Source organism: Poecilia reticulata, chromosome 3 (assembly GCF_904066995.2).
Source record: "Poecilia reticulata chromosome 3, P_reticulata-male-v2, whole genome shotgun sequence".
Taxonomy (NCBI): Eukaryota; Metazoa; Chordata; class Actinopteri; order Cyprinodontiformes; family Poeciliidae; genus Poecilia; species Poecilia reticulata.
In genome coordinates, this window is record NC_088832.1 from 24,474,922 (window position 1) to 24,495,100 (window position 20,179).

Sequence of the window (20,179 nt, forward strand, 5' to 3'; positions counted from 1 at the left end):
ACATCTGTTTCTCTTGAGGCTAAATTTCAGTCCTTTTCAACCTATGAACAGCATTTTATGCAACACCTGTGAAATACTGTGATGCAACTGAGAAATAATTGATAAATAATAAAATATTTTTCAGCAGGGTCCAACAAGCTAAGTGTCAACAATGCCATTCATAGCACATAAAACTAATGGCCACATCCTTCAGATGCACCACTTCCTGTCTTACCATCAGGAGTTTAGGATTACTGCGACTGCAAAATATCAAACACTTAGTGCCAACCACACATAAACATTTGTTTCATTCATCCGGGTTTTTTGGCACATCGTTTTCAATGCTTTACACATATAATATGAATGTTCAACAGAGTTAATTCAAATGAATGGATTAGCTCAGCAGCTTGTCATGAAGTTCTGTGAAAGCTAAACATCTGCAACTTGAGTGTTTAGGACGCCTGGTGGATAAGAGCAGCGTAACTAATTCAATCACTCACAAAAGCCATTTTACCCATTTCTCTCCTTCAAAGGGACTCATTTAAATCGTGTTTGTTGTTTCTGAGAATTAGCCCGAAAGAACTCATCTTAGGATGAAGTGTGGATGTTTATTCTGCATGATTGTCTTCAATGAAGCTTTGCCACGACTGCCTCCCAAGATGCTCACATTACAGACATTACGGCACGGCTGGAAATGGAGCTGAGGTGTAATCAGTGGCTCCGATATCCTCAATCAAAAATGCCTTGATTGAGACGCTGATCAGATACTTGATATAAGACTGGGATATCCCTGCACCTTCCACTTTTCTCATTTTACAAAGAGAACCTCTCGTCTTGTTGACAGTCCTTCCCAAACAACATGCAGCAGACAAGATGAAGAGATTTAAGCAGAGAAATAAGCCGAGGTGGCGTTTCATAAATTAAGAGCTTTCATTTTAAAGATGCCACTTTACTGCATGCTTTGCATTTTTTAGAAGTAATTTACCATTCTTTATCTATTATAAGACAGAGGAATGACATGAAGTAAAGGCCAGTGAGTCGGGACTTGAATCCGTAACGGCTACATGGAGGACTATGGCCTCTGAATATGGGTCGCAGGCGTTACCCCTGCACCACTGCATCAAAAATACAGAGCTTTAAACATCCTCGCATCACCTTCTCACTCATTTGACAATTTTGCAAACACCCCTTAAACCAGTTTAAGGGGTTTAATCACCATGCACAACTGATTTCTTTGGACATGCAGAACCTTTCTGCAGCATGAGTCTGAGTTTAGTAACACTAAACATACGCATTACTAAAACAATGTCAGCAAAAGTGCTAGTCTGCAGCAATGAGCCAAAAGTACATCTACCCTTTGCTGATGCTAGGTCTGGAATCATGAAGACTCACTCATCTCAGGATGCTAAAAAAAGTCACCCTGACCTATTTTCTGATTATTTCAGCTACTAATACTTTGAGTTGAGGACAGTTGAGGACACTCAACAGACTGAGTGGGGATTGAACTTTTATCTAAGTGTAGAAAAAAAATAAAATAAAACAAGACAGTGACATCAAAGATAAAGTAACATACCTGGTCCTGACACATTAGGACACAGTGAGCACATTTTACCTCCTGATCTCAGTATGCACACGTTGTACAAAGTGGGGATGTGCCATTTTACTGACATAGCAGGACTTCATGCTGTACAAAATACATTCAGTTTTTCTATGTAAGACATGGCTTTCAATGTGACAACACACATGGCAAAATAAGCAATGAGACTGCAACTTATTCATGCATTTTTACTATATAACGTACTGCAGGAAATAGGAACAGAGGTGCAGACAAACCTGCTCAGCCAGCTATAAATGTTAACCAGAAAGAAACTCTTTTTTTGCAAAAATAAAAGTCAGATACACACTTACCCATACACGCACACACACACACGTGCACACACAAAGCCTAAAAACTTGAGATGAAGGACATAAGTTTCAAACTGGTTTGCATAGCCAATGAAACCTTTTGGAAAAACCTCGTAGGGGTCAGAAATGTGAAATATAAATAATGTACAATATTTATACAACACTAATAATCAGCAGAAACCCCCACCAACTGCTAAAGTCACCACTGATATCCAGATTTGATTAGCACGTTTTTTTTTTCAGGTCAGTATTGTTGTGTTAGTTTAACACACACGGACCTACCACAGTGCAGGTTCTATCCTTCTCCTTTTGCTTGAGGCGTCAGGACCTCAATTAAAGAGAACTGCTTGTAGCAGTCATGAGCTCGACACACATACACAGTCACACCAACTCACACTGCAAGTACGCACACACAGAGTACCCTTAAAGTATGAATATTTCACTATATCTAAGTCCTTTTACCTTGGAATGACCTGATTGTCCCACTATGTGTGTGTGTGTGTGTGTGTGTGTGTGTGTGTGTGTGTGTGTGTGTGTGTGTGTGTGTGTGTGACTTCATTTCCATAGAGGTATGTGGAAGTGCATTCAATCTAGTGCTCGAATAAAGACATGAACATTAATACAGGCACAGAGGACTTCATCCAATGACACAGAATATTAAAACATTAATGTCCTTTTTTTAGGTTTTACTTCATAGTTGTTAAATGATGGCATGTTTGTCCCAGAATCATAGAGTGAAGCATATTTTAAAACATTAATCACAACACATTTCCATTTTAACAATTTTTTTCCTTTATCTATTAGCAAATAAAACTTACACTTAACGGAAAATTTATTCTCAGAGGTCAAAGTGTCATATTGGGGGAGATGTAAGCACCACTGCCTCACATTGAAAAGTTCCCCAAGTCTCAGCTGGAGCCGTTTGGTAAACAGTTTTCATACCATAATGGAGTGAATTTATTTAAAAAGACGTTTTTGAATTTAGTTTTTCTCCAACACATCTGATGTTTTCTGGCAACCCAAATAAACCCAAAGTGTATTTGGGTTTTCCAAATAGACTTTAGCATGTTTTTTTGTGTGTTTTTTTTATCTACATTTTGGCCCATAAAGAAGCTGTTACATGTCCAGGGTGGAACTCCATTTGTTTAACTAGAGTATTTTCATTTAAGCCTGCACTGCAAAAACTGAAATCTTAGTAAGATTAAATATCTTAAATTAAGGAGATTTTTCTTGTTTTCTTTCTGACAAGATAATTTTTCTCACCAAGAGGGATTTATGTAAGAATATTTTTCTTATTGTAAGTGTTTTTGTACTTAATTATCTCAGTAAGATATAAAAGCTTAATATTAAGAAAATATTACTTATTATGAGTAAATATGTGCTAGAATCTAGAATATCAATATTTACCAACCAAACTTCAAGTCTAGAACTTATTTTATATAAGTAAAAATTTCTTATTTCAAGCACATAAAGCGAAATCACATACTTAATGAAATGTCTTCAGATAATTAAAAAAGACTATGTCCAAATGGAATCCTTTGTGTTATTGACAATGAAAAATAAAAACCCCATGAACTTATACTCTTGTATAAGTTGGCAGAGTGTACTGGAAATTATAATTTAATATTTAAACGGTTGACATTTAACACAACAATTTCAGAGACAATATCAGTTTATATATCAAGATAATTCTTGGCATGTTTCCATCTGCTACGGACCTTAATCTGATCTTCTTGATGCAAGATGTGGGAGCTCTTACTGACATGTCATGAAATTTCTATTGATGTGTGATTTGAAATGGCTGGTATTCCACACAATGAGATTAGAATCAACAATATTGATTAGCTCAATGTCATGATAAATATTTTAACTTTTGGTTTATATTTCAAATTTTTACTTTATAAGTTATTAATATTAGTTTGAACAATATTTTATTGTTCAAACTAACAATAACAAGTAGTCCTTGTTTGATTTAATTATGACATCATACAATCCAAATAGGAAAGCGCCCAAAATGTCAGTGAGATAGTATTAATGTTCAATACAACAGATTTTCTTTCCGATCCAATACCGAGTAAAATTTAAGCTGGTATTGGCAATACAGATCCCATACTTTGTGCAAAAGACAATTAATTTGTTTCTTAATTAAATAAAAAATAAATGTAATCCATATCTTGGCTTCATAAAAAGAACACAATGTACTCTGATGCACTCATTTTAAACTCAGAAGTACATTGAGACAACAATCTCGTTTACTATAAACTATTTTAATTCAGCTGAAATATACAAAACATGTGAAAATCGAGTTGCAAACTAAAAAAAAGAAAATTAGTAAAGTAATAACCCACTAAATACATCCTTGTTTAATTATTAAAACTACTATAAAATGACAGCTGAAATAGCTCCATGTCACTTTTTTATAATCTGTCAACATGTTCATTTCTGAGTGAGGTAGAGTCAGCAGCACGCTGCGCATGGGCATTACGTCCTTACACATTACATACTTACCAAGCGGAAGAAAAAGTAGTTCCCATTAACAACGTTTCATTTAGGCAAGATCTCAATAATTTAGTTACTTTCTAACGTACTGTAGTTAATCTACATTATCTCAAATTACTAAAGTGTTGAAAGTATTGATCCTTGGATCTGACAATAGATTTTAAAGAATTAAGTTCTGGTATCGGAAGAATCGATATTTCAGTATCAATCCGCACATCACTAACGGCAACGCCAGAGATCATTTAACTGCCCTGATTAACGGTTAATTCAGTTGTAACAGCCTAACTACGCTTTTATCTACTGTACTTTTATAAGATTTTCTTTTGGCAAATTCTCTAATCTCGGTTGGACATGAATGAAGATGGAGGACTTTTTTACGTGTATAGGCCCTACAGCTGCTGTACTCAGAGGTAAGTTTAAAGTTGTCTGTCTTTCTAAGATAAGCTAACTGAAGCTAGTTAGCATGTCGTGATTTGCCAATTTTCATCCGCGGGTTAACGAGCCGCTCTTGTGAATATGAGCTTTGAACAGTTATTAACCACAATGGCTGTGGCTTAAAAATAATATCGACACGAGTTCTTGGTAGCTTCCGTTTTTTAACATAGCTAAGGTGGCTTCTCATATAGCTTCTGATTCGGGAAATGGTTAAAGGGCAATTCCGCCTAGTATTTCACTCACTGAGGGTGTTTTATGTGCTGTAATTTAAAAACTTAAATGCAATGAGTCAAAAAGGTTAGATATTCCACACTGTTACCAGGATATTTTAAACACTATTTTTAATTGGTGAATTTAAGTAGTCCTAGTTTGATTTAATTAAAATGACTTTCTTGCCATCTTGCATTCATGTAATATTGTAATTGAGCACATGAACTAAAATAAGACTTGTTTTATTTTTCAAGTAAACCAAACTGTTGCCATGGTGAAGCCTATGCCAGACACATCTCCAATCACGTATTGCACCATCTACAAGAAACTTTGGGAATTGCAAGTGACGGCGTCCTTCACATTCTTGAGGTAAGAAATTTATGATACTGATTCATCATTACACTGATTAGTCCCTAAAACGTGGTTTGTTTTGTGATTGTTTTTCTGTCTGTGCTCCAATTAGCAGATGACCCAACAACTTCAAACAAGATCACTTTTCAGCTCTGTGGTGATCGTGAAACCAACTTTCTACTGGCCATTGGAACCATGCCTGCCCTGATCTTCTGAAAGGAGAACATCACAGCTGCTACACCTTTCAGCATCCGTGTGTGTGGCCACTCCTCTCTGTGCTGCTGACGGATGTCTTGAGAACGCCGTCCGTAACTGAGGCAAGACTTCCACATATAAAAGGCTATTGCTGATTGGAAGAAGTTCATTGCGGAGGAAGCTCCTATTGTTGACATCTAATCCCAAGATTTTTTTTTGCTTTGGACAATTTGGTTTGCTTGACTCTTAGTGCGGCTGATGTGTCAGATCGTCATTGTTCTGTCATTTTACAGGATTGTTTCAGAATCAGATGCCCATCCAGACTTTAAATTTTGACCAGTAGTCATGTTTTATTGTGTTTATGTGAAACTTAAACGTAATAAAGATGTTAAAAGTAATTGAACTCATGTCTTCATTTCAGCAAGCCAATAACATCTCTTGTTCCAGTATTCACAGGATAAATTTTTGGATTTTTGTCTTAGCATAAGAACCTTGAGTAAAGCTGTGACAAAATATATATTTTAATCCTATGCAACAATAAAAATAAACTAGATTTAGGTATATCACTGCAAAAAGTCCCCTTTCAAAAACAAGAAAAAAAAGTACAAAAATAGGGTATAATTTTCTTAAAATAAGAAAAATTATCTGCCAACAGAACAAGAAAATTTATCTTGTCAAGATTTTCCAAAACAAGAAAAAATATCTAACCAAGATAAACCTACAAATATCTTAAAATTAGTGTATTTGTACTTAAAACAAGCCAATTTTACTAATACAAATAGAAAATATGAGATTTATTTTCTTAATACATAGAACATTTTCCTTAAAATAAGAAAATTTTACGCTATTTCAAGAAATTCAGTGTCAAGTAACATTTTCTTTACTTGAGATAATTTTTCTTAAAATAAGATAATATATCTTACTCGTATAAGTAAAATTGGCTTGTTTAAGTAAATATACACTAATTTTAAGATATTGTAGGTTTATCTTGGTTAGATATTTTTCTTGTTTTAGAAAATCTTGACAAGATAAATTTTCTTGTTCTGTTGGCAGATAATTTTTCTTATTTTAAGAAATTATACCCTATTTTTGTACTTTTTTTCTTGTTTTGAAAGGGGACTTTTTGCAGTGTGCATGTTTGGGTAAATAACAGTGACGACCGTCTTAAAATCTGCAATACACCATCTTGCAATTACAATTTAAATACTACAGTAAAGTTTATGTTTATAACATATTAAAAAAGGGCTTCGGCTTGTTAGAAGTTGCAGAACATTATTCATTTTTATATAGGACAAATACTTAAAAATATTTATGCAAATATTAGTATTCAATATTAATATTTAATTTCATAATCCCTTTTTTTCTGCTACAGGGTCATCCAATGTTCCATCACCTTTTCTTGAGCTGTGTTATGCTTTCAGTTTTTACTATGTTTTTAGGTGAAGGTCATTCTAGTTGTGTAAAATGTTTACATCTGTAAATAATAATATTTTGGCTTTTTTTAGGACATAAAATTAGATCCAGGGACTCAGACCTTCAAAGCGACACTTACTGTTCATACACATACAGCCACATTCCACGTCTGCTCAGCCGCACGGTGTTCGTGTAACTCCTGCGAACAGAGGAAGAGGAAACATATTTACCAGGTCTGTTAAAACAACATATTTTAGGACAGGTGAGGAGGGAAATATTTTGATCAGTGACACAGATCATCATTGTGTGGGTCGTTGCATCAGATGTAATCCAAATTAAGAAAATGAAAAGGAAGCCATTAAGGTTCTTAATCCTTTTTGCCCTATTTTAAAGATATATATGTAATAAAACATTAAAAAAAAAAACCCCGTTGCTCATAAAACTAGACCATAAATTAATTTAATCTAATGAATGAATGAATTAGCCTCCTGTCAGACTAATCAAGCTATTGGTCAAGCTGCTTCTTTCATAGAATTTAACACTTTGCACAGATGGTCAATTAAGCCATTTATTAGTGACTAGGCAGAAATAGAACTGCTCCCATTATTATGTACAGAACGGAGTCACTTAATAATAACTATTTCCTATGTGAGTTTAGTTAACTGTGCATTTGGTGTTTCAACAAGATAAAAAAAGTTATCAGTTTTTTTAAAGGTTTTATTTTATGGCATAAAATAATGAATTATTCTGGAGCAGATTTGATCTTAATCAAATGTGACAGGCAAAGATATATGGAGGTTAGCTCTCACACACAGCTGAGTGGTGGAAAGGGAAACCCGAGCCTGACCAGAAGAGGGATAACAGAAGTCCAAGAATAGTGGCAATCGATGGATGGGTAGCTGGATGCATAGAAGGAGGAAGGGAGGTTGGAGAAGTGAGAGATGAGTGGTCTCCTGGGTGAAGTGGTGATAGTCTTGCTCTGTGTCTGTGGGACAAAGTCCTTCCCAAACTCAGGTGAGAGTGGCAGAAAGAGGAAGAACAGAAAAAAGGAGGAAGTAGAAAATAAAATCTAAAAGTGAACAGAAGGTAGAATTAATTTTAAACCCTATGAAGTAATGTTTCTGTTTTTAAAACTGGAAACCGGTTAGTTCTCTTATTATAGTTTTAACTTGTAAAGAAGAAATATATTCATTGTTGAGATCACCTTGCGTCTGATTATGTAGCAACACCAAAGCAAACACCTTGTCCAACTTTGAGATGATCTTTGAGATGATGAATATGTTTTTCCTTTTGTTTTTCCCCAGATTTTTCTACATCCAGGCTAAAATAATATACAAAGAATAAAATGTAATTAAAAAAAATTAGACTACAGGCTGAAAAATATAAAAATAAAAAAAGTATAAAGAGCTTAGGATGTTTTTGCAGACACACTACATTCTTTCATCGACAAATAAATCCCCAAATATGGTACAATAAAAAGATACTAATGTCCTGAAAATGTGTATAAGACAACACTTCAAGAAAATTGTGGAGAGAACGCGTTTCACAGATAGCATACACAGCCACATAATATAATCACTACTGCATAAACACACACATAGACATGCTCAGACACACACACACACACGCACACACACACACACACACACGCACACACACGCACGCACGCACGCACGCACGCACGCACGCACGCACACACACACACACACACACACACACACACACACACACACACCTCTAGAATAGCTGTAAAAACAGATATTGATGAGAGGGCCTAGTCAATGACCATCAGAGGAAAACAGAGACTGCCATTAGCCAAGCAGTCAATCGCTAAAGCATTCAGGGTAATTCTAGCACACACGTACACCCAGACATGGGGATACACATATCGACAGCAAGAAGACACCCCTCAGGGACGCCTTAACCACATACAGGTGCATTTACACAAAAATTTAAGTGTTTTTCACATTCACCTATAGTATTATGGGTTATGGAAATATTCACTTTCTTTTTCAATCATATACTGCTTGGTATGCCTCTGCAATATCCCAGTCTTTCCATCTAATTTTTTAAGTGTAATTTTTGTACTCAACTTTCTCTTTGTTTGTTTTTATCTCTATTTCATTGTCTTCTTGTCTTTCCCTTAACCAACGGCCCTCTTTGGAGCAAAGAAGCGATTGGTTGCTCCTGGGGGGGTCTTGATCAACTCATTAGTTCAGAACAGCAGTTTGTGTGTATGTGTCCACATGTGCATGAATGGTTGGGATGATTGTGCATTAGCTGGTCATCTAATCAATGGGAAAAACCACTGAGCCTGTGCCCCTGCTTATGTTACTATCGGGGCTATTTATAGAAAAACGCACATGTTCACAGGAACCTTCAGAATCTGCTTCATTCTCAAAAGAGGCTTTTTTTCCTTCTTTTTTTTCAGAAGACAACACCAGAGAGCATGTGATAGAAACTAAAACAACAGACGTAATCCAAGTAGCACAAAATTGAGAAAATGGAAAGTTAAGCGTCGCAGTGCCTTCAAAGTGTTCCCTGAAACGTTTGTTAAAATTACTTTGGAATTCTATCAAGATGCAAATAATTAAAACAATGTCACTTTTTTTCTTTGACTTCCCTTATTGTCTCACCCCCCACCCCTCTGCGTTAGTTACTTCCCCGTCCTTATCTGCCTTTTCTAGTGGGAGTGAGACAGATTAAAGTCAGTGCTGGTTTTACTTATCGTACTGTAGCCAGCGCAACCCTCCGAGCAACAGAATGAGAGCAAACTGCAAAGCCACTCAGCACAGGACGGGAACACAATGCTAAAAGTGTACGAGGAAACACAAACGGTGGTTAGCAAGATTTGCTTCACATTTCAACGTCATGCGTTTGTCTTTTAGAAAATGTGGCTCTTAACTCAACTTTTAACACCAACATTGATGCATCAGAGTATTACACAAAATACATGTTAAAAAACGGGACATTGTGCATGTTTTTGTCTTATAGTCAACAAAAGGGCTTTGATAATATGTTGAAACAGCTCTGTTGACCATTTGCCACATAATAATTCTTGCAGTAAAGCCAGGCTGTCATCTTTATGCATGTCTGTGTTTGCATAAGTGCATGTGTGCCGTTAACTAACTCTTACCCCGACACCCACCCCCTTTATTGTTTGTGTGTTACTCAGAGGTCCCACAGTCCTCTGATACACAAGCAGCACACAAACAAGGATTCTCACAAACAGTTAGAGCCTAATGAAGCAGAACTCAGCCTGGTGCCCATTAGCCTGATAATTAATAATTTCTCCCTGCCTCCTAACACACTTATCAACAAGCAGAGGAGAGTGTATGTGTGTTGCATTTAAAAGTGCGTTGGGTGCATTTGTCTGTTTGCTCCTGCCATTGCTTGTACACCTTGGAAGGTGATGTGTGCACCGTTTGGGCATTCACATGACAGTTTAAGGAATTAAAATGGAATAAAATATACAAATTCTAATAGTACAAATAAAAATAATAAAACCATTTGTGTTTGGTCAGTTCTGTTTTTGTTGCAACAATGCTTCTTGGCAGAAATCGTTCACTGCTGGAAACCATTTCCCTTTGCATGGTGACATATTTGTATGGAAAATGCTTCTGTGTGTTGAGCAGCAGAGCAGAGGCTCCCATGACTTGTCAGTTTATCTTTACTAATGCAGTCTCTTCTTGTTTGGTGTCATTACTGGACTGGATGATTGAAGTCTGAGTGATTTGTCCTGTTTGTCTTTGTTTTGCCATGTATTAAGCGGAAACCTGTCCAGACCCACAACTGTACAAAGACAAGCGGGTAAAGACAATGGATGGATGGTACTGATGGATGGATGGATTGAAGCTTGAAGAAACATGACGGTGGGAATTTAAATGTCTAGTCACTTAAAGGTGGGATGTCTGTCACACATTGGAGAACTGTACCATCCCACAACAGTCTGTCAGCTCCTCCTCATATTGGTCACCAGCTTGGTCACAGACACTATTGTGGGAAACAAATCCATTCTTCATTCTGTCAGCATTTAATGCTAGTCTGCTTTTAGGGATTGTTGTTTTCACGACTCCATTTTCTGTCATTTTCTTCAATTATTCCTGATTTATTTAAATTAATCTATTCTGACTATTTCCTCTGGTAACAAATTAGTCTCATTTGCATTAACCCTTTGCTTGTTCCCCGTTTCTGTTGTTAAAGTTGTGTTCAGTATCCAGTTTTTGACTTTCTTCCATCACTGTTCTTTGAATTTTGGGATGATACATCTTAACCTTTTTCATCCAGTGTCTCTGTTCATTTTATCTTCCTGACCTCTACTGTCTGTCCTCCCCTTCCTGTTTCCTTTATTCTTTCCTCTTGATAATTACTATGACTGTGGTAATCTATATATTGTTGGAGACATGAACAGATACAGCAAAAGGAAAAAGTAAAGCACAAAGAATGTATGAAATAAAGAACGACATATTGCAGAAGAAATTAAGGGTTCAGCTCTTTTTTTCCCCTAAATTTCCTTTTTCTCCCCTTCCATACGCTATATCCTTTTTGTTTAAAGTTCATGTTTTTGTAACTCTTTTTCTCCCACTCTCTCTACTTCTGTTCCCTCCTTCATCTCGCTTTTCTCTGTCTGTGTGAACACAACATCAAAAGGCTCTGACTTAGATAGAGAATGACAGTATTTTCTATTGGTATGCAGGCAGACATGTCTTCTCCAAAGTGTTAGTCTAAAGGCCTCCGTTAAGTGTTTGTCAAGACTTAAAGTCATTGTTCTGCTCTCCTCTCCTTTAGATCTCAGACCTCTTTCCATTTCTTTTCTGTCTCGCTTCTTCTACCCTTTTGTACTTTGATGGAACATTTAGTTCTGCGAGTGTATTTGTTTATCACCCAAGGCTGGGCACATTTATTAATATCCTGAGTAAAGATGTATAAGTAGACCTTGAAAAATTAGGAAACAATTCAAACAAATGCAACCAAAAATTTTACAGTTCACACTTAAAAAAAAAAAAGAAACTCATCAGATTTTTGAGTTATGACCAAACACAGATGCCCTTTTCTTTCAGTTACTTGCAAGAAGGCTGGAAAAAGAACCATGCTTGTCTTAACATCCCTGATAAAGAGGAGTATTTAAAGGCAGATAAAACCAAAAATAATCTCCAAATGTCACTGTTGAAGAACTGCAACAGCAAATGACCTCTTAAATGTGATGTACATTTCACAAATGTACAACACAATCATTGCATGTCATCTACATAGCAACAGCTGTTTGGAAGTGATGCCTGAGAAAAATGTCTTTGCTCACAAAAAGCTAAATTTGCTGAATTTGCTGCACTGAGACTGTGACTAGAACTGCCTTGGTCAAAAGAGACTAAGACTGAACATTTAGAAAGAAGCAGTCCAGGTTGATTACCCATGAAACAAACAAATAACATGTAGAAAACACACTTCTTGTCCATCGTTAACTATGAAGAAGGACCTGTGATGTAGGCCTGTTTCTCCATCTGGACCCTGTAAGGGTTAATAGCATTATTACATGTTTATAAACCACCTGGTGAATTTTGGAGTAATAAATGGCAGATTCTATCACAAAGTCCAACATGGACCATCTTTCAGTGTTATATTAGTCATGTATTAGTCAAAAAGGTAAGTCAATAGTCGATACAAACAGACAATCCAGTGCGACGTTTAATGATTCTTAGTTTCTGAGGATTATGAATTATTTTGATATTGATGGAAGGTTTAGTGAGGCATCTCCTCATCTATTCCCTACATCTTGACCACTGGAGATTGGTACCTGTCCCCCATGTGACCCTGCAAGGACAAACAATGTTATTTGATCAAACGGCAAAATATATATTCATCGAGAGAAACAAAAATAATCTGTTTTTAATAATTATCTCTGAAAGTATCATGTGAACAACATTTCATAGACTTTGAGAGAAATGCTATTATGTGAAAATTTCAATGAAAACTGGAACATTGGATACCCGATAGGTACATTTGATAGGTTGTTTGACCTCAATGAAAGGTGGTCGACTAACCTGACCTGATGTCAGAAGATACAGGCCAACACACATTTCATTACTGGGCCCCAAATACAGAAAATGCAGAGACTGCGACGGTTTTAGAACATTTTAAGAATTAGTAAGAATAGTTTGATTTATCAACAAGAAATTGAATAGAGCCAAATATTCAGTAATTAATTCAGGCATCTCATATTGTAACAAACACTATTAAAATGCTTTGTTTTTTGCTTTTTTGATGGGATTATCTCTGTGCTTTTGCCATTTTCCTCTCCTATTTCATCACTGCAGTTTAAATTCCTGTTCCCCTCACGCTGCTTTCGGTTCCTGCCGTTTACCTTGGGACGCTTCCTCCTCTCTCTCACAGGAAAACGTAAGCCATTTATGTGTACATGTGTATTATCGTCCCATTCCTAACAAGGTTGCACTCAGGGCCTGTAAACAAAACGTCTCTTTCTTTGATGTCCAACGCAACGTTCTATAGGGCGGAACTGTTAATCGCTGATAACCCTGCAGCATGTCATCTATTGCTGTCGCTCCATGTGTCTCATCCTCAATCTTCAATTGTTGTCCTCCTGTCTCTCTGTTGTTTCACCTCTTACCTCTCTCATTTTTTTTTTCACTGCTCACTTATTGTCTTACTGCGGTTTTCTCTCCTCTGTATCCTTTCGTCAACCCCTCCTTTCATCCAGTCCGTTTTCACAAGAGAGTTTGCATCTTGTAGTGCTGTACGGCTGATCGTCATTTTAGTGCGTCAATGGTGTGAGCGTGAGAGTATTGGTGCCAGTAAAGCAGATTATGAGTTGATTTTGGCAAAGGAGGCTGGTAATTCTTTTAAACCAACAAAACCCTCCCATTAGCCTCCTGCTGATGTCCTGAAAACAAGACACTGCGATGCTCCCAAAGCACACCAGAGTCCACAGCTAAACACGCATGGTTCCACGAGAAACTAAGTGAAACAATTAAATTATACAAGCAAGTCAGCAGCACAGACAAACAAACCTCTTATGGTAATTTTTTAATTGTTAAATTTTTTTATTTTTATTTTTTTACAGTTCCAATTTGTAGTTTGACGTCTTTTTCAGTGACGTTGTGGCAGGTAAATGTCATATCTTTTAGGAAAATGAAAAGGGCCTGTTGTTGCCGGCGTTTTTCAGAAATCAGTTTATCTTCCTCTCTTTAACTTAGTTTATTTGGTCCAACATCTTTATATGATTTTGACATTATCATATAAAGTGCAAATTTGTAACACTTGGCGTATATTAGCAAAAAAAAACTATTGCGCCCCAAACAGACCTTCAGAGAGCCTCCAAATGATCAAACACTTATTAGCTGAACAAATAGGAAAGTACATAACAGTGTGTCAGACAGAAGTATGCTGACCCTCCAGCATCCCTGTGTGAGTGAATTTTCAAATTGTTTGCATAATCTAATACGAGATTAAATGTGTTGTGACATTTGAGTAACACTGGAATTGATTCTGTAGCATATATGACATAATGCTATGTGCTTCTGTCACAGCATTAACACTGACAGCAAAAGTTATCTGCAACCTAAAAACATAAACAAACCTGGGCCGAGATATTACATATTATAGGTGTGGATTAGGGTGATGTGGTGTCAATAAGTCGCCATGTGTTTTATTGTCAATCTTTCATCCTCTTGACTAAAAACCACCGATAAAAGCGTGTGGCTAGCCAATACAGCCTGGTATGTTAATCAGCTGTGAATTTCTCCTACTTCCCAAAACAGCCCAGAATTTGGCTGTTAACAAGCCAAATTCAAACACACATTTTAAATTCTTGTGGTTTCTCAATGACTTAAAAAAAAAAGATCTGTGTGTAGTACAGTGTCAAATACTTATAAAGGTGATCCTGTCACACAACACCAAGCAGAAATTAAATGGTGCGATAAGGACATTGGTAGACCTCAGTGTTCAGGCCCTTATATTATAATTAAATACTCTGAAGTAACATGCTTAATTAGTGAAAATCTAAAAGTTGCCTCAGACTTAATGCTAACTTTAGTTTAAATAAATGCTTCACAAATTATAATACAAAAACTGTACTTCACATAGACTCATTTATGAACATTTATTAAGTGTTTGTTTAAGATCAACACTAGTACCAGTACTATTTTAGAAAACAACATCTTGCAGCAGTGCAGACAGAGAATAGGATCTGGCCAGACTGGCAGGGAGGCAAACAGGCAGTGGATTTGGGCTCTATGACTTGCTGCGTGGGGATACACACCGAGAAACACACCAACACACACATTCGCCAGTTGGAATATCCAGGGCTTCCACTGAACAGGATTACTTCTGTCATGGGAAGACTGGTATCCCCTCATCAGGGCACACACACACTCATACACAACACACCATAATGGTTCACTGGGCAACCTGATAAGAATGTGTGTGAATTTGTTAGTGCATGCATGTATGTGTGTGCTGAGAAGTCTCTGATGGCAAGGATTAGGGACTCTTGACTCTTGACAGTCTCTCTGCAAAGTACCAATCAGCATAAACATGCTCTTCTCTCTCTCTCTCTCACACACACACACACGCACGTACGCACGCACGCACGCACAAAACATGGACTTATGCTTCGGATTTTACTTTAGTGCTTTGTTTAAAACATCTATATGAGAGATTTTGAAGTAACCTAGTATTTTTAACATTATAATGTTTATGCTTTTCTATATCTGCCATTCATTTATGTAGAAACGTGAATGAATTCAAGCCAGACATTTTTCACACTTAAGGCACGTGCATGCATTCGGGTTTTTGTGTTGGATCTCATAAAACAGGCAAGCTGGATGGCTAAATGTAAACTTTGACTATTTGTACAATTAAGATACAAATGGTCATAGAATATGACTTCTATTGGGAAAACTTAAACACACACCCAACATTTAAGGTACATATCAGAAGAAATGGATATATATATATATATATATATATATATATATATATATATATATATATATATATAAACTTGTGCAGTTTAAGAGACTGCAGTAGCATAGGTTTAAGAAAGGTTTGAAAAGAATAAATGGAAGGAACATTAAGATCTGAGAGGAAGAAGACAAGATGAATGTTAGAGGAAGGGAAAGGCAGCACTTAACCCCTGGTTAGTGGGGTTAGGTCCCTGTGGGAGTGGGGGAAGAAGGTCTGTTCACATATATACACATACACACACGCACACGCACCCCCCCCACACACACACACCATCCCACATGTACAGTAATACACAAAATACACTATGGTTGCTTCTACAAATATAAAAATTCACTTTCACGCTCACTGTGCATCAAAATGCAGACACTTTCTTAGGTTTGAATTCTTAAGGGGCACATTTGGACCTGAAAAAATTCTGACTCAAAACGTCCCTCTCCCACCTCCTCATCCCCATTCATTTTCACACACAAGAACATGCAATCATGCAAACAGATACACATGGGTATCGGCATTTGGAAAAAGGCTAAAAAAAGCTCTTGAGGTTGTAACAACTCTCTCAAATTCTTTCAAGTTCCAATAAAAATGACAAAAGAAAATTACAGTGGGGAATATTTGGGTAAGTTATGTTATTACACAATGAAACAGACAAAAGATAAAAGAGGCACAGGGATAGAAAAATAAGCTACAAAAAAAATTAACCGGACAGAAAAACATATATATCTATATAAAGACAGCAAAAAGAGGAGCAAGTGAGTGCAACTCAGAGACAGAGCATCAATTATTTAGGAAAGGTAACGTGAAGCTTCCTTGGATCAGGCAAACTGCTGGCTCTTCCCCAGAGAAAAGAGAGAATGAATTAGGGTGAATTTATTAGAGACTTTGCGTGTGCATCTGTGTGTGTGTGTGGGGGTGGGGGGGTGCGTGTGTACATGTGCGTGTGTGTGCGTGTGTGTGCAAGTACCAATACTGTCCAGGCAGCCACCTTGGTTTCTGAAGCTGTGCGGCTGCATTGCCAGAGACCCACACACATGCACACACTCACAAACACTCATCCTGAGAATCCCAAGCCTGTTTCCAGGTTCATTAATAAAACAGCAGCTCTTTATATGTGCTCTTCCCCTCGCTGTCTTGCCTTTCATCCTCTGTTTGTTCACACACACTATGGGATTTTATTGTGTGTGCGCGCGCGTGTGTGTAAACTCCAACTGGGATTTAGGCATAGCCCGACTGTTTGTTCATCAGTCAGACAATAGTTGACCCTGCTGTGGTACATAACAAAATCTGATCCCTCTTTTATCATGGGTAAAAGGAAGCACCGTTCAATCCCAGCTTTATACGGTTTCTGCTGCTAAATTGCTGCAGTTGATTCTGACTTTTGTTGCTGACGTCAGAAAACGATACATTAGTAGATTTATTTTATTCATGTAGGAATAATTTTAAATTTATTGTAAAGGATAGATTATGGAGACAATTTATTTTAAATGGGAAGAAAATATTTTTTTCTGGAGATTAAATAAAACTACTTCAATCACTAAATGTTGGGATTTGAAATGCTACTAATAATCTAAGATATTGTTATTGTTGTTTGACTACAGATTGTAAAAGTAACAAGTTGTGATAAGATTGATACTTTGTGGTCCTTTATTAGTGTTCAGAGATAAAAAATAAAAAAAACTTGTTTTTTTTGTCTGATCAGAACTGGAATGCACATTCTGGGATATAAAATACTTTTTGAATCCACTCTGAATTTTCAATACTTAACCTTCCGCTTTGTGTGAATTACTTTAGCAAAAAATGTGTCAGCAGAACTAAATGGTATTTTTGTCACTGGAAAATCTATTGCAGATATAAAACAACCAACAATATAGTTGAACCCGAGTTACCAGAAGACTTGCAGAATTTGGAAAGGCATAAATATGCATTATACGTTGTGTCAGAATTAATCTTGAATTGACCACTTCTAACTTTTTAACAAATGCTTTTACTTTTCATTTGTCTTTCATCATTTATATAGAGTTTTTCAGGTTGTCAGTTCAAGATTTTTGCCTCCTCAAAATATTACAAAGCATGTGGTACTTTATTTGGTATTGGTAATAAGTTGAAGTTTTGGGATCATGTGAATGCTTGTTTGTAGCTAAAATGCTTGCCGACCCTTTTGGCTCCAAAAACAGAAAAACCAGGTAACCCACTGAGACAAAGGTCTCCTTAACAAGGGTGATCTAGCCAAAAGGTCAGCAGCACACACACTTCACTTGTGAATGGCTCTATTCATAAACAGTACTCTTAAAAAAGTTGTGTAGTTATGGACATTAAAAAAGATTAAGTGGGTTGATAGGTGCCAATTATTTTCACTGTAATATCTTGAAGATAGCTGCACTGTTTTGTAGAGCAAATTGAAAGTTTTAAATGAGACAAGTTCAGACATTTTGTATTCAATTTTCAGACTAATCCAAGCCTAGATCAGTCCAAACACGAGGACACCGCTAGAGCATGAAGTACAGGTCAGGTAGTTACTTTGAGAAATCCACAAAGAAAGGCCAAGTAGAGTCTTATAGACTCATCCAAAGAGTTTACCTTCTTGTACTTAGAGAGGGCAACTTACAAAATCTTACAGCTAGAAAATTGCAAATCTGGTCTTTCATCAATACCACACATGTACCACACTACCACATAATTGACATAAGTATTCAGCAAATGGCATATCTCATGCTACGCTATGCAAACACCTTGTTTGCACCTGTGAAGATTCACTCACTCACCTCGGCATGCTGAACTGTTGAACTGAGCACATTCTGACTTATTCTGTGATTAATCCACCTAATAATTATTTGCCCAATTAGAGGCATTCACAGACCATTAAACCGTTAAGATGCTTGATGGAAAATTGGTGATAAAGTGAAGTGCAGAAGTATGGCCCCTGTTCTTATGCAACTGAAAAATGAATTTCACGCCTTAAGTCTAAATACACAATCAATATTCAAAGTGGCTGTGCATTCTAAACAACCCACATACTTCAAAGAGTCACATTTTTTTTCGACATGCCAACATACAAGATAAGATAGAAAACTGTATGACAGCAGTCTAAGATTAATCGCTGATGAGGATGTGTTGGATTGGGCGTTAATCAATAAAGAAAGTACATAAATCTAAGTTGGGAGAACGTAATAGGAAATAAAACATAATCAATAAAACTTAACTAATGCAATCTTTCATTAATAACCTTGTCATATTTTCCCCCCAGGATCCTCTTCAAGCCATAATATTGATCTCTCTCTCGTCTGTTTCTACTAAACTTTTGTCTTTCCCTTTAATCTCATTCTCTTATTCTCCAACTGAAAAAACTAATTTCTTTTTTCTCTGCCTGTTTATCATCCCTGCCTCGTTGTTATGTCTGAATATAATTGTATTTGAAGCATCAGCTGAATATCAAATATACAACTAAGTAATGTAAGTCTCATGTAAGCTTGTGCAAGCAGTGTGTGTGTGTGCCTGTGCTTTTTTGGTTAGTGTGAATTCATAATTATCTTAAGTCTGTGAATGCAGATGGCTCAGTCAGCGGTTCTGTCTCCAACTCGGCAGCTGTATCTTTTTTTTGCACCTCTGTGACGTGTCTGTGTGTGTGCGTGCGCGCGTGTGTGTGTGTGCATGTGATATCTGGAATAGGAATCTAAACAGTTTTCCAAATTAGAGAAGGGAGACGTCAGAATGCTATTGTAAGAGATCCACTTCCTGTCTGATAAGCAAAAATCTCCCTTTCTTCCATCAGACCTCTCTCCCTCTCCCTTTCTCACACACACACACACACATGCACACGCACACACACACACACACCCACAAACACACACACGCAAACACACACACGGAAGTAGAGAAATCCTGACAAGCAAAATTTGCTTTGTATTTCTTTACACTCTGTTCTTTCCATCGTTTTGCCTTCACCTCCCATCATTCTCTTTTTTCTCTCCTTTTTTCTAATAAGCACAGGTTTACTGCTGAGTGTGGGCAGGGGAGATGAAGCGGGAGGTGAAGACAAAAAAAAGAAAAAGAAAGAGGTTCATGCAAAACTGGAGGTACAAGAGAAAGAAAAGAAAAAAGGGAAGATTTTATGCCATTACCAGTTCTTATAAGTGTTCACAAAAACACGCATTATCTCATTATGTGTGCAAATGACTTGTTGACTTCTGCTTTTAAACTTTACTTAAAACTTCTCCTC

At 36.8% G+C, this 20,179-nt stretch overlaps 1 protein-coding gene and 1 long non-coding RNA gene across 2 annotated transcripts in view; one reads left to right on the forward strand and one right to left on the reverse strand.

Moving 5' to 3' along the window:
- The window catches only part of esrrga (estrogen-related receptor gamma a), a 145,088-nt gene that overhangs the window by 101,017 nt on the left and 23,892 nt on the right, over window positions 1–20,179 (reverse strand). The window contains exon 3 of the mRNA XM_081605312.1: window positions 7,127–7,186. Within this exon, the coding sequence (XP_081461438.1) occupies window positions 7,127–7,149 (23 nt within the window). The 5' untranslated portion in view covers window positions 7,150–7,186. The remainder of the gene's footprint in view (window positions 1–7,126; window positions 7,187–20,179) is intronic.
- On the forward strand, window positions 4,325–5,972 carry LOC145551134 (uncharacterized). Its single transcript, XR_014086951.1, has 3 exons — window positions 4,325–4,793; window positions 5,283–5,397; window positions 5,492–5,972. It is a non-coding gene; the product is annotated as an uncharacterized LOC145551134 (long non-coding RNA).